Consider the following 15,750-nt stretch of genomic DNA (forward strand, 5'->3'; position numbering starts at 1 on the left):
TTAATTGTGCTATTAAAATGTTTATGAGCAATTTTCTTGTCATTTTGTATGTATGTAGAAAGACGTCTTTATGAAGATGAGTCAAAAACATATCTACAGTAATTATAAATATCAAAAGGTGGGTTTTGTTTATGGACTCTTGAGCTAGACAAGCGCCATCTACCGGCTGAGGCGTTTAACCGTCTGAGCCAATTATAATAGGTCTTGAAAGATATCTGGCAGTGAAGAATTTGAAGTGTAATTGATAAACTACAGGATCTTATCATGTGCTCTTATGTCATGTTATTGACTGATATCCTACTTTCAATCATGAATAGTCAAAGTTCAAAACATAGTAATCTATAAATCAGATATGGTTTGTCGCCTACTTAAGTATAAAGGTCATCTTTAATTGCACTTTGCTTAAAACACAGCAAACCAAGACAAAAATACATAAGACAATGCTCTTTTATTATAATTAATAATTTTTGGCATTTATATATGGTCATTTTACAGTTGTAGGGTTTGGCAATATGGATCAGTAAAAACAAAAACAAAATAGTGCTTCCTTCACCTTCCTGCAAAAATACATCTTAATGTCATCGATTCAATGACGTTCAGCCAATGATAAAGTTTGCTTCAGAGAAGTCAGAAGGCACTGAATTTAGGTGTATACTTGAGGGTGCTCTGAGAAAATTAGACAGTGCCACTGAAGTTGACTCTGCAGAACCAGTTTAACAGCGCTTCACAGAAAACTCACTGAGAAAGCACGACGGTGTGAAACAGACATTGCATAGGAACCCTTTTCACATTTGTCTTCAATTATACATAAATACAAAGCTATAACTTTATAAAGCATACAGGCCTACACTGAGAGGCATTTTAGATCAGTACCCAAACCTGGCAATTTTCAAAATACAATGTGCTTCATTTGGTCGTATTTTGACTAGCCTACATATAGTGCACAAAACACTGCTTATGAAGCAGGTTCCACAGTATAACAAACACCAGTTGCTTTGGCTTATAAATCAGTCCATCGATCACCCCAACCTGTGAAAGCCTGTACCACACTTGAGTTTAACGCTCTGTACATTTGGGTAGTTTGGATAAGAAGAATGGCAAGACATTTTCATCAGTGCGCACATTTTTTTCGTTGCAAAAATAAACATATTGAAAAGCAGTGTGCACTTTGCATTTTATAGACTATAGCTCAAGGCGCAAATATTAGACGCAGGAAATGATATCGAGATGGTAACTTTACAATATGAACAACAGGCTAACGATTATAGTTAAAATCATGCCCTACCATAGCTGCACTGATATGTTGTGTTGCGTGACTAGCACACAATCTTTTAAAGGCACAAATCAACCGCAAATCCACTGTTCAAACTGGTCAATGAGCTTATCGTTTTGTACGAAAGGCACTTGTATACCTCAGCTGCCTGGCCTCTCCTTAAATAACAGTTGCAGAATCTGTCAGATGATATATATATATATACCGCTTGAATCCAGCAGTCACCATTTTACACGTCTTTTAAAAGTCCAACAGAATCATACTAGTCCATTTTCAAGCGCAGTTGCCCATGGATTTGAAAGAGCCATCGGGGAGTTGTCTAAATATGCCCCGTAATGTGTCCAGTTCCCGAGTGAGATGTTCAACTCTCTTGCGCAGTCTATCGTTGTCTGTAGCCAACTCAATCACTTTCTGTTGCGTCTCCACATTGCGCATTTTAGCCTTGTCCCTACTCTTCCTCACCGCAACATTGTTTCGCTCCCTCCTCAATCTGTACTCGCTACTGTTCTTGTCGACGTTCTTTTTTGATTTCCCCCTGTCGCTGCCACCCATCATCTTCATCGACCCGCCGGACATACTGTTCTGCTGGTGGTGAGGGCTCGGCACCGGAGTTGGTGGAGGCGTCGGGTGGCCAGGTTGCAGATGCATGGTTGTCTGCGCGCAATGCGCAATCTGGTATTGAAGATGTGGTAGGTGCTGCGGGTGGTGCTGATGAGCATGGTGATAGGTAGGCGGCATGGAATGGTTCATGTCCTCGTCCTCGCGAGGCTCTTGCTTTATTGCCACCGGTCGGATTCTTGTTGACGCGTTGTCATAGATGGGCTCTAATTTGGAGGACTCCATATAGTTGGGCATGTAAACTTGTTGCTGCGCCCCTGGTCCACCGTTCAGGTGCCCGTGGCCATGAGAATAGTCGTAATCGCCGTTCATCATCTTCAACTTTTCTTGTTTCGAGCTGCTATGGAAGAGATCTGCCAGAAATTCGTCGTTGAAGGCTGCAGGATCGATGTAGGCACTTATGTCAATAGAGTTCTCGTTGTCGCAGATTTCGTTGATGTCTCCGGCAACAGCGGGGTCTTTGTAGCAGTAGGCGTTTGGCTGACTCTGAAGGCTGGTCATGACGGGCCGAGGGGCGACCTCGTAGAGATTCGGCTGCTCCATGGAGTATCTATAACCCGCCAGACATGGCGAAGAGCTCCGGGAATCCAGCTTGCTCGCAATACCGGAGAAAGCCGCGCTGGCTAGTAGATAAAAAGGACAGGTCTTTCTCAGGTGCTCTGTCCAGGTGTAGAGTAAACGGCAGCTTTAGTTGCCACGAGGAGCGTAAGATTTGCTACGTTGTGGATATGAATTTCTCAAGAGTGATTAAGATGAGCTCTAAGTAACTTCACGCTTTAGAACCTCACAACTATCAAACCAGCGGCCAGGCTGCTATTTATGCACACACTGAGAAAGAGGGCGGGTACGTGTGGTTTGGGTCTTAGTCTTTACGCAGTTGCGCCAGTTGTAGATTTGAGATCTGGATAGATATCACTGTATGAAACTTTTCTTTTAGAGTATAAGGTTAACCGAGTTAACACTGTACATGTGTATATACAATATTTTCAAAAAGGACATGCATTGTGGCGTAGAAGCAATGAAAATGGTATCGCTATGCTTGTTAAATTATCATAATTCCTGCAACAGCTAACTTAAAAACTCATGAAAATAGGTTGTATACCTTTTCTACATATTCTAAGGAATGTTTTTATACTATGTTTTTTAGCCTATTTTGCATATATTTTTTCTACTTGTCAGACTGTCAAAAGGTATCTCAAAATAAGGAATCAAGTGACAAATTCTTTCACGCGTCGTAACATTTTAAACACAATGAATTAATGCTGCCTATTATAATCTAAAGTTTACAAAGAGTGATTTGGCATAATGTGAATAATAGAATCCATATCATGCACCATGAGAAAGATGATCAAAATGTACACTGCATCTTTTACAGAAAAAAAGAAGAACAAATTAAACTATTGTGGTCCGGGTCTATTTCTTTGTAAATTTTGCATAGAAGGAAGTATTGGAGTTTGGACCATCCGTGAATAATTTCTCTCTGATAGCGTATTGGTTATCTGAGCTGCAACGGTGACAGTCGTACAGAGCAGATTATGCATCTGACGGGCAACATCCCCTTGCAGGAGAACAGCGGGGAGGGAAGGCTACACCTGTTGCGCGTTATCGGGAAACTGTTGGGTTTACGCACTGTGCCACTGTGTGTCGTGAGGTTAGGACATAGGGCTCGAAGACAATTACTTATCTACTTACTTCACGAATGTTCTCGTTTGGTGAGAATAGCCTAATCAACGTTGATCATTTGACAGCATTATTTGAACTCGGCTAGATCTTAAAAATTACTATTTTTTGCACTTCGAAGAAGGCTATTTGCCATCATCGCCAAGGAAGAGATATTAAAATGTGTCTTGCAGTACAACGCCTAGGCTATGCTTTGCAGCCGTACTTGCCGTCGAACTAAATGTCTACATGGGCAACTTTCAAACCGACTATATGCCTGTAAGCATATAGAACACGCTCCCAAGCGCAGTTTACGAGTGTCATGTTTGCAAGGATTAGGGTGAAACACTAAAACCAAGGCCACAGCCAGAAGCATAGTTTCCGCAGGCTATGTGGACGGGCTGGGAGCTCCCTCTGTTGTTGTGGTAAGGAACCCGTCCTCAGCAAGTAAAGTAGAGGGCGGGCTGTGTTTCTCGTTGTACATCGCTGACTACTGCACACATGAGTCAGCCGTTTGGAGAAGTCCTCTGGAGAAAAAGTCCTCTCGCTTATTCATAATAATTTCCAAAGGTCTACTACAGTCTGCGACATTAAAGGAAGCCTATAGGGGGTTGTAACTTTATTTTATAAACAAAATGCGTAACATAGAATTAACAATCCGCAGGAGATCAAAAGAGTACACTGAGAGTAACCTAAATAGCATGCTGTCAAATATGGTGAGATCTAAGGAATACAAAAGCTTAAGAACTCGGCACTTGCTGTAAGAAAAAGCCAAAGAAATTTAAGGTCTTAAACAGCGCGTGGTGAGATGAGCTGTGGACAGTCATTTTCCAATTGGCGGACAGTTGAAAATCATAACATTTACCTACAATAATTATTTTGTCATAAACTTCTTGATTACTTGACATTTCTAACAATACGTATGTAGTTAAATAGTGTAGGCATGTGTTATTTGACCTGGATTCTACCTTGAACCCTTACCTGTCCATGTACTTAACCCATCTTCCCTCTGAAAAACTTTGCTAAAGACTTTTATTTTATTCTGAAATAGGCTACAGTGATATTGTTCATGAATCTATAGGCTACAGGCTATTGTCGATATATAAATCCACGTTTACAATATTATGTTGTTATTCCATGAGAACAAACTTGTATGCCGTTCATGTAGGCTAACCCACACAACTTTGGGCACTTTCACATTATGTAAGACGTAAGCTTTGCTCAACTGGACGATCGCTTTCAAAAGACAAGGAACAAAAGCCTAATATAAAATGAAATAGCCTTAAATTAAGAAAAAATATTGTGCTTGTGAACTTGGTGCATTATTGTTGACACAATGTAAGGCATTTACATTTTTATCAACATCAAAATGTTCATATTGGTCACTCGCAGGTAACTAAGGAATGAAGTCATTTCAGTGTGTGAACTCATTACATAAACGCTCATGCACTTGAGCTGCGTGAGCTGTGTTTTCTATTGGTTCTCAAAACTGACACTCCAGTAGTTTTTCGCGTCACATCCTCCAACCACGCAAGCTCATTGGTTACCATTGCAAATTGCCCTACATGGTCAAACAGATTTCGCAATACTCCCTAGAACCTCTTCATGCTCTAAACAAAACAGAACCAAGCAACGAACTTCAAAGCTCTACGAAAGGGAACATTATTTCAACTTTTCAAACATTGATAGGTGATTGATATTACCTACTCGTGGCAAGGTAAGGTGTGGATTTATCTGTTTTTCCCCCAAAAAAATGTCGAAAAAAGGGTTCACTAATAGCCTATGCTAGCAGGCTAGCTGGCTAGCTAACTGCTTGAATAAGTCAACGGAATTCACAAGCTCGTGTTGTATTACCCAACAACGAAGGGACGCAAACAAGCCCACGCGTGAGCCCTTTGGAGAACGTTTATGTTTAATTGGCTATACCAGTAGCGTGTCCATGATATTGTAAGCCTGTTAACTTATAATGTTTTTGTGAGTCCCTTAAGGAAGGCAGCTAACGCGCTAAGTATGTAGCCTCAGCAACAGTTCCGAACACCATGGTTTCAAAGTAGCTGTAACAGTGCGGATATAATCTGGGCTTGTACGCCAATTGTATTTCTTTCTTTTTTGCTGAGCCGGCCCGTCTTTTCTCAATATGATTGTTAGTTTTCCCCTTGAAACTAATTTTGCTTAGCACTGCATGACTTCGGAGTTCCCCGTCATAGCACAAAGAGGAGGAGGAGAGGTATGCGATGATGCAATACCAGGCAACACTCTAGCTAGCAGACGGAGCAGGATTGCCACATATGCACAGAGTAGCAACATTGTGTCTTACCAACCAATCAGAGGCGGTTATTCTCCTCAAGGGAAATCATGGTAGATCCTTCATCCTTGATTGCTAATTAGACCTATCGTCAAGTTGATTATGCAGCGTAATGTTATTGAAATTATATTGGGTCATTGATTGCATCAATAATTTTTTGCCACAATGGTCTTGTTTCCCTATAAGCAATCCCTATAAGTGATTCTCTATGGCAATTCAATTCTCATCAAAGGAAATTCAAGGTTACCATTGCCCCTTTATTAGACCTTTAAATGAACATGAAGGCTAACATGCTTTTCTCCCATTCCTCATTCAGACTCAAATCTTTGGTTGAGGAAGACCCGTCCAGCCACGTATCTCCTTTCCCGGTAAAAAAACCCCCAAACAAGGGCACAACCAGGAAGCCGGTCATCGAGGTCCAACAGCGTGACGCGTGGGCAGCTGATCCAAATGAGCAGGCCTTCGCAGCAGAAGCCAATCACAGACCAAAACGGTGTGAGCGTGATCCAGGCCCACGCCAACGTAGCAACCGCTGCCTCTTTAGCAGTAGCAGCAGCTGCAGGCTTTCAGCAGGTCCCCCAGCTCACACCCCCAGCCCCGGGAGGAGGAGGAGGAGGCAAGGCCACACCGCCCAGCAAGATGAAGAAGACGTCGGCCGACAAGGACAGCGACGAGTACCGGCAACGCCGCGAGCGAAACAACCTGGCGGTGAAGAAGAGCCGCATGCGCAGCAAGCAGAAGGCTCAGGACACGCAGCAGCGCGTCAACGAGCTGAAGGATGAGAATGAGCGCCTGGAGGCGAAGATCAAGCTGCTCAGCAAGGAGCTGAGCGTGCTGAAGGACCTGTTCCTGGAGCACGCTCACAACCTGGCTGACAACGTGCAACCGCCGGGCACCGACGGGGCTAGCCCCGTGCCCAACAACAACAACAACAACATCAACAACAACAATGGTGCCTGCAACAACAACGGGCAGTGAGGGAATAAACAAGTGGGTTTTTTTTTTTTTGCCCAGCCTGCTGTTGGGGAGCGGGGGATTCACTAGCCCGGTCATAGCTTCTTAAAATTTTTTGTTTGTTTGTTTCTGTTGCTTTTCCATCTGGAGATAATGTCAGATATTTTCACTGTTTTTCTTTTTGTTCTGTCAGATTTGTAAACAGAAGTTTAGAGTACCAAGTCAGGGAAGGTCCGTCTTGAATATTTGTATACATTTTGTATGAGACCTGTGGTGATATTTGCCCCTGAGTGCTTGCTCTGTTTGCAGTACAGATGTGTAGAAAGTTTCACTGAAAAGCTTTTGAAATTCAAAGAATGTGTGATTGAAAATATTTAATTGGAGTTTAGGATTGTGATGTTCATTTAAATGTTTCCTTTTTATGTGTGCTTTGCCATGAGAGATGTACTCCATGTAAATGTTTGTTTTTGTCTTTATCTAATCAAAATGTTTTAAGCTCTAGAGGACAAGACAGACGTAATAATTTTCCAAAATGGCCGAACAGAGAATTCAAAGAGCAAGTCAGTCACTGTATTTATTTATCTATCTCTCCATAGGAGCCTCTGTTCTACTGTCCCTCATATCAGACACCCTGCCCCTCCTCCCCCCCCCCAGATCCAGACAGATGTTTGCCCATGGATAGGCCCATCTAGACACCCCAGACTACCACGCACTTGGACAGGATTAAAATCCAGACTTTTCTGGTGTCGTCACAGGCCACTTTGCTAAAGCAAACTTAAGCCTGTTTTGTTTTTTGTTTGTTTTTTACCAGCCCCAACATGGGGAGAGTGGCCCATTCACAGTCCTATCCTGCCGCCTGGGCGTTGGAGGCTGAATTAACTCTCACTAATTAGCAACGGCAGAGCAGGACAAGTTTGCTCCAGTTTTCGAGACTTCAAGAGCACGGCAACAGGTATCAGAATGTATAGAAAGCCAGACGGCGATTGTGTATGTTTGTAGACTTTGTAATTAACCAGCTTTGCGGGGTGGGGCCTGCTAGGACTGGATTGTCTTTGGAAAATAATAACCTATTTCCGTTTTTGAAAAAGGACTTACTTGGCAGGTGGGGTTCCCGTTTGCTGTTGTGTCTGATAAGACTTCTGTACCTCAGGCTGACAGACTTCTGTACCACAGCCACACCAAACGGAGCGTTTTGTTCTTTTCTTAGCGAAAGCCTGACAAAGTCAAAGACCTACTGACGCATCTTTTCACAAGTTTTTTGTATTCTTAATTTTTCTACAACTTTTAATTGAGAAGCAGCATGATAGGACAATATTTGCATGGGGAAGCACTGTTTAAAGATGTTTTTTGCACTACAAAAAAAGATGGGTTGGAGGGGGGGGGGGAGAGGGAACAGCTTACTGATAACATTCTCCGTAACTGAGCTTTTCTGTATGGTGTCATGGAAATAACACGAAATTAGCTAGATTCTGTCGGTCATTTTGTTAGATATGACAAATTTGATAATATTTCCATGACTGATTGACATTATGCTTTGGTATGAATGTTGCTGGGCAGCATTTCTCTCTTGGTTGCATTTTTATAAGAGTATATTGGGGTAACGTGCATTGTAAATTAAAAATTGAATTTAAAGTTTCAACAAAGTCTTTCTTGTGATGTCTTGTTTATTTTGTTTATTAATCTTGATCAAATTATCCCATACATACTCTGACAACGCAGATGAATATTTATTTATTATAAATATGTATAATATCTATTAATGCAATCAATCGAGTCATAATAATTAGTTTTGTAACTTCAATTCATTGTACATTTATCATACTGTTAAGGTTCCAATTTATCAATTGCGTTACATCTAATCTAACTAAACAAAAGCCAAACAGGAAAGAGCACTGGACCATGGCAAACATCATGAACTGACGTGGACCCCGGAACAAGGTGTTCATCTGAGGCAGTCACATGAAACCCGACAGACAGACTTGTGAAACGTAGTCTGATTCCTCGTTCTGAACCCAAGTACAGTAAACAATAGCTATCCTGCCGCGTCTCGCTAGTTTGCTTTGTTCACTGTATCCTTTAATCAGGCTCTCATTCCGTCACTAGGTGAGCGCCAAGCCCAGATCTATTTTTATGTCTGCTTGCTTTCAAGCCTAAGCAAATGAAAACAGCTTATTCAAGCTCTATGCAAACATCGAGGAGGGGGTTGAGGTGGGGCAGCAGGTATGGTACTGGACAATGGTTCAATGCCCGTTTCAGCCCCAGAGTAAACTGCCTGACGATCGGCACCCAGGCTCTGAACTCTCGCTGTGTCTCTGCTAAAGAACAGTACCAAGTCCAGGTCAGCACTCACCCCACACCCCTGTGTTCTCAAAGCAGGTTTGATTACCGAGGAGGACAAATCATTGGCTCCCAGCCAAGAATATTAATCTTGACGGTGTATCTTGGTCAAGTAATCCAAGTATTGACTTTCAAAGTTCAACTAGAAGGATATGAAGAGGCACAGCGTATCAGTGCAGTTCGGCACCATATCAGAACGCCATGTTAAAGGTTAGCCAGGCTGTCTTCTGGCAAAATGTGTCATAACTAGAATAAAACAAAAACGTTTATTAATGGAATAGTATGTATGTTGGGAAATAAGTGATAGTGCTAGTGTTTTTCCTCCCAGACTGAAAAAAAAACCTAATTTAAAAGAACGCGCAGCTTTTCTCTGCAGGAAAGTTGTTTAAAAAGTCGGTTGAACCAGGCACAGAAGAGAAACCCCTACGTGTAAGCTAGTTAACCATTTATACAAAACGTCTCTACAGTTTAATCGTTTGTGTAGGCTTATAAACGAGTTTAGTCCCAGAGCTAACGCACTCTTAAGGCCATAGCAGGGTCAGGGAGAGAGTTGTGGGTGGAGAGGTAGTGAATTGGATTCACCCATGTGAACTTTGAACAACCGCAGGTGTGCATAACCTACCAACTGCTGATTAGAGATGTGACGTGCCCTGTCACCATGCCAAGGTTTCCCAGCACAGAGGAAAGAGCCAGGACACAGTGGATTCTTCTATACCCGTCTCACCCTGCAATAATAAAATAACATTATTTGATTCAATGTAAACATTTTATGGCAGCGCGTTATTCCTCAGATTAATAATTTGATTTAAACTACCGTGTAGTTACTTGACTGCACATTCGATTTCAGCACATGCTAATTTATCGCCATGTCTTGTGAACCTGCACAGGTGTAACGTTGAAGGCATTATGAACGACAATGGATAACCCCTCAAGGCACAGTCGGTGCGCCCTTAGAGAGAGAGAGAGAGAGAGGGGAGAGAGAGAGAGAGAGAGAGAGAGAGAGAGAGAGAGAGAGAGAGAGAGAGAGAGAGAGAGAGAGAAATGAATGGCATGGCCTTCTCAGGCCATGGCTAAGCGACTAACGTCACGCCGTGCACTGCTGGTGACAGCTGTGGAGAGTCCAGCGCGAGCGACGCTTGAGGCAGAGCGAACACGATTTCTGAGCAAACAGTGGCAAGCCTAAGTACAAATAGTCTGATATACTATAACAAACACACGTGTTAGAACGCTAGCCGGCCGGCCAGCCAGCCGTGCCAACCAACTAGGCGGTGAGAGAAGAGACATTTTGTGAAAGCCGAATATTTACTGAGCGGCTGAGTCTATATCGTGGACGAATACCGTTGCCAAAAACACTCAAGGTTAACCATATGGGTAGGACCAGTGTCGCTTTTCTTTAGCTCCTCCTAGTTTTTGCAGGTAGTCATTTCCAGTCAGGATATTCATGGTGTAAACAATAAGATACTATACATACAGATAAAGACAAAGGTGTACACATTGATACAGGAAATGGTAGTGTGACTACAATAAACTTGTTTGCATTTGAAACTGGTCACAGTTAATGATGATGGTTTATCTCAGACAGTGTGTGTGATAAAATGTATGTGCATTCGTTCTCAAGGTTATTAAAAGAGTATTCCAGAACCATGTCTTGAAGTCATTTTGAGTGGCCTACATCAATTTAAATTGCATTTGTATAGCCCCTTTTACATTACATTCCATTTAGTCATTTAGCAGACGCTCTTATCCAGAGCGACTTACAGTACAGGGACATTCCCTCCGAGGCAAGTAGGGTGAAGTGCCTTGCCCAAGGACACAATGTTATTTTGCACGGTGGGGAATCAAACCAGCAACCTTCTGATTACTAGCCCGATTCCCTAACCGCTCAGCCACCTGACTTTACAAGCACACAACTCACAGACACAGAGGTCCTCACACATGCCCACAGAACTGCACCTAAACCGACCTAAAGGCAGGGCCGGTCCTTCCTATAGGCGACACAGGCAGCCGCCTAGGGCAGCATGAGGAGGGGGGGGGGCATTTTCCGAAGTGCATCTCTCCATTTGCGCTACCGGGGGAGGGGGGAGGGGGGGTGCTCGTGATAAATCTTGCCTAGGGTACTGCCTAAAGGAGACAAAAGACAAACTCCCAGAAAAACACACAAAATGGCGGAAACCTTGGGAGACGGGTAGAGATACAGTAAGAAAAGAGGTAGAAGTATTCAATGTTTCAGTTGAATGGATGACAAACCACAGATAATTAGAAAATACATCTCTCTCTCTCTCTCTCTGTCTCTCTCTCTCTCTCTCTGTCTCTGTCTCTGTCTCTGTCTCTGTCTCTGTCTCTGTCTCTGTCTCTGTCTCTCTCTGTCTCTGTCTCTCACTCACACAAACAGCCAACCTCCCACGTACCATTATTACTATAATTAACGTCACCAAATATTGCAACATCACGCCTAAAAATAAACCATGCTTTATCACTGTTGAGTTTTCCTCTCCCCTACCGATCATCGGTCTATGTCCGTTCCTTTGCCAACGAAACGGACAGTTTGTTCTCCTCACTAGCTTCTTCTGTCTATATACCTTGATAAATATCCACACTCACGACTGATTAAGAGGCAACCAAAGCTAGCGTTTGGTGATTATCTCTTGGAGAATTGATCAAAACCTTTTTTGTCAACTTCCACAAGTATGTTGGGGTTTTTCTCAGATGAGACAAAAGTACAATCTCAAAGATTCTGGAGGGATTCTTTGCTATCCTGTCCACTTCAGACTTGGGTGCAGAGCGCTTCAGTGTAAGACTGAACAGTGTTATGAGGGTGTGGTCGGAATGTTGGACGTGTCACCAGAGAATGTAAGCTAAGAAATATGCTGTTTACTCCAAGTTTTTCCTAGCTGTCTACTTTCGGATGTTCTGGTAATTACTGTACCATCTGAGGACATCACACTAATCCTTCGACTCCTTTCAGGAGATATCTCAATTCCTTTCTCTAAACTGATCCGAAGGTATAAACAGCTTACAGGCCAATGGTCAGAAAATGTTTAAAGAATTTTATCTTGCAAGCAGAGAATTCGGGCCCTATTTCACCAACATTTGAATTACAGAGAGTAATGTGATACAAGCGCTCAAATACTAGCCTATCGGAGGTTCTCGTTTGGTTAACATGATAAAATAGTCCAGTGACTTGACTATTTTCATGAGGAAAGATAGACAAAAATCTCCTTGATGTTAGCATGGCTAAGGTCCGAAGCTAACCTGATACGATTTCTCAGCCAAAACTATCATCATGTTGAGGCCTCAGCCAACACATGCATGCTTTGATTAATTCTGCGCAGTGTCAAGTTCAGATAGAGTGCAATAAAAGTGTGTGTGTGTTTGAAAGGGTTTGGAGGGAAGGGGGTGGGGTGGGGTATTCCTGTAACTGGGACAAGCCTGACCTCCCTGAGGCAAACTCTGGTACCTGTGGGAGGGTCAGGGCCGGGTCGTACTAGGCGCTTGGAGGCCTACGAAGGGCGAACAGCCCGGTTTCGCCGTCATAAATGTCAGGTTCACGTCCAAACCGCTCCATCACACGGATATGAATTCATAAAAGCATAGTCATCAACACTTCATCGAGAGCCAAGGGTTTGACTGGATCTTGCATGCCTCTGTTTGTCTGTGAACATGATCAACTTTTGCGCGTTGTTTGTTGATGTGGGTTGGTGTGAGTTTCTTCATGCATGCCTGAGTGTGTGTACTTACATGTACATATATAACTGTGTGTTCTTTGTTGTTTTTCCCACGCAGGGTCCAACAGCAGGTCCCGATCCCACTCGTCTTCCTGCGGCATGCATGTACAAATATAGCTGTGTGTGTGTGTGTGCGTGCATGCATGTACATATCTAACTGTGTGTGTGCATGCATGAACATATATAGCTGTGTGGATATATGCATGTACATGTGTGTGTGTTTGTGCATGCCTGTCCGTGTGATGGACAGTGATGAAGAGAGACAGTTTGATGTCCAACAGATGCCTTCCCTTCAGCTCCAGTTGAAATGTTCTCGTTCTCATATAGATTTGCATCTGTCCTCATAATGCCTGCTTCCTTAACAGATGGGCAGACATGAAAACATTTGAAACTTTAAACATAAAAATGAGCGATGAATCCTTTCTAAAAGAGCCTCTCTATTCTTCCATCATGCCAAGATACGTTTAAAAGTAAACCTCCTCAAAGATTTTGGCAAGCTAGCCCATGCCGGAGAACATCTGGAAAACATGTTTTTCCAGAAAAGTGTGGTCTTTTCCATTGTTTGCCTTTTGAAACCCCTCCGCACAAAAAGATCCCTGTAATGCTTTTCATAATTCAGCAGTAAAGATGTGATATTAGTTCAGATAATCTTTTGTTGATTTAGGGCCACGCATTAAGATGTGGTTGTGTGGGATTGTGGAAGGTTAGTGTGATAGCCTGGTGGGCCCTGGTGGGGCCTGGTGGACTCTGGTGGACCCTGGTGGAGGCCTGGTGGGGCCTGGTGGACCCTTGTGGACCCTGGTGGGGCCCTTGTGGAGGCCTGGTGGGGCCTGGTGGGCCCTGGTGGAGACCTGGTGGGGCCTGGTCGAGGCCTGGTGGGGCCTGGTGGACCCTGGTGGAGGCCTGGTGGGGCCTGGTGGACCCTGGTGGAGGCCTGGTGGGGCCTGGTGGACCCTGGTGGACCCTGTTGGAGGCCTGGTGGGCCCTGGTGGGCCTCTTGGACACAGAGGCCAACACAACACCGGTCCTGCTCACCTGTCCTGCTCACCTGTCCTGCTCACCGCACACACGGTCAGAACAAACTTTCTCCTCCTTCCAAAAACATGATGTCAGCTTGGTCCAACCTCTTTGTTCTGGACAGTAGGCTGTTCAGTAGGCTGTGTGTGTGTGTGTGTGTGATTAACTCGCAGTAACCCAGGCCACCGCTGGGGCTGCAGTGATGTCTTCATCTGGTCTGGACCCTGTTGGCCTGCCCCAGCTGGAGCAAAGCAGGCTCTGATCCAGGTGGGGAAACGTCTCAGTGTACATCTGCAGTGTGAGTAACTGGGCTTGCCCGGTGAGCCTGTCTTCCAGTCAGACTGAGGAGGTAACACACAAGTGACTGGTGAAATATGACTATGTGATATTGCTGACTTGACACTGGAGCCCCAGAACACCTGTGCCAGTTCAAATCGAGAAACACTTGTCGATGGACAACACCAACTGGCTTCGAAGCCTTTGGATCTACCTACCACAAAATGGCGTCGGAAATGTCTCGCTAAGCCTGTGTTTCCTCAGAGAGGAGAGTCAGTAAGTGTCGTCAAGGTCACAGACTATTTGTGTGACTCACTAAGCAACAAGTTAACACAGACATGAACTAAAAACGACACGGATCCTCCCTTCAAGACCCAGAGAACATCCCTCCATCAATCCCTCCTTCCCCAGAGAGGAGTGATGTCGCTGGAATGCCGCGAAAAAACTCTTTCTCTTCTCCTTCCTGTCTGTCTCTCAGCAAGCATTCAAGCCTCCCTCCTCCACCCAGACTCTCCCTCTCTTTTTCCAAACCCCGGTCCACCCTCAGCCATCTTCCCTCCCTCTATCCCTTCATCTCCCCTATACTCCCCCCTCAAAGCTGCCAGCAACGGGAGATTTGTGCTAACACAGCAGCACCGGGGGCTATCGCAGGGGCCAGACATAGTACATGGAGGAATTGGGGGAGGGGGGGTTAAGGAGTGACCCAGACCCAAGTTACGGGGGGGGGCAGCCCTCAATCTCTCTCTCGCTCTCCCCCCCACCCTCTTTCCCTGCTGGATAAATCTCACCCCTGGAGTCCAACAGTCGCTGCTGGAAGCCGTCACTCTGCACTGCCACCACTGCATGGACGTTTGAGAGCCACGGTGAGGAGAAACAGCCAAGACCGTGGAAGTGTGTTTGTGTGTGTGTGTCTGTGCGTGGGTGTAAGTGTGTGAGTGTGTGTGTATATAGTATGTGTGTGGGGGGTGGAGTGTGTTGGCAGTGACATTCCACATCTGCTACAATGTATCCAACCCGTCTCCCCTCACCCCTTTTGTTCCCTCTCTTTACCCCTCCATCCCCCCATCCCTCCACCCCTCCACCCCCATCCCTCCACCCCTCCATCCCCCCACCCCTCCATCCCCCCACCCCTCCATCCCCCCATCCCTCCATCCCCCCACCCCTCCACCCCTCCATCCCCCCACCCCTCCACCCCTCCATCCCCCCACCCCTCCACCCCTCCACCCCTCCATCCCCCCACCCCTCCATCCCTCCACCCCTCCATCCCTCCACCCCTCCATCCCCCCACCCCTCCATCCCTCCATCCCCCACCCCTCCATCCCTCCATCCTCCCACCCCTCCACCCCTCCACCCCTCCATCCCTCCACCCCTCCATCCCCCCACCCCTCCATCCCCCCACCCCTCCACCCCTCCATCCCCCCACCCCTCCATCCCTCCATCCCCCACCCCTCCATCCCCCCACCCCTCCATCCCCCCACCCCTCCACCCCTCCATCCCCCACCCCTCCACCCCTCCACCCCTCCATCCCCCACCCCTCCATCCCCCACCCCTCCATCCCTCCACCCCTCCACCCCTCCATCCCCCCA

The 15,750-nt window shown here is 45.3% G+C and overlaps 2 protein-coding genes across 2 annotated transcripts; one reads left to right on the top strand and one right to left on the bottom strand.

Annotated features, from left to right (window-relative positions):
* Nucleotides 1-429: 429 nt before the first annotated feature.
* cebpa (CCAAT enhancer binding protein alpha) lies at nucleotides 430-2,673 on the bottom strand. The gene has a single exon (XM_062471374.1). It carries the CDS (start codon nucleotides 2,432-2,434, stop codon nucleotides 1,547-1,549), a length of 888 nt encoding a protein of 295 aa, XP_062327358.1. The 5' UTR covers nucleotides 2,435-2,673; the 3' UTR covers nucleotides 430-1,546.
* A 2,443-nt stretch (nucleotides 2,674-5,116) lies between these two features.
* On the top strand, nucleotides 5,117-8,455 carry cebpg (CCAAT enhancer binding protein gamma). The gene is made up of 2 exons (XM_062471450.1): nucleotides 5,117-5,267; nucleotides 6,172-8,455. Exon 2 carries the CDS (start codon nucleotides 6,306-6,308, stop codon nucleotides 6,831-6,833), a length of 528 nt encoding a protein of 175 aa, XP_062327434.1. The 5' UTR covers nucleotides 5,117-5,267; nucleotides 6,172-6,305; the 3' UTR covers nucleotides 6,834-8,455.
* The last annotated feature ends 7,295 nt before the right edge of the window (nucleotides 8,456-15,750 follow it).

Source organism: Osmerus eperlanus, chromosome 10, assembly GCF_963692335.1.
Source record: "Osmerus eperlanus chromosome 10, fOsmEpe2.1, whole genome shotgun sequence".
In the NCBI taxonomy this organism is placed as follows: domain Eukaryota; kingdom Metazoa; phylum Chordata; class Actinopteri; order Osmeriformes; family Osmeridae; genus Osmerus; species Osmerus eperlanus.

What these genes read in the sequence shown, in the direction of transcription:
- cebpg (XM_062471450.1), top strand. Translation starts at nt 6,306, where the DNA reads ATGAGCAGGCCTTCGCAGCAGAAGCCAATCACAGACCAAAACGGTGTG.
- cebpa (XM_062471374.1), bottom strand. Translation starts at nt 2,434, where the DNA reads ATGGAGCAGCCGAATCTCTACGAGGTCGCCCCTCGGCCCGTCATGACC.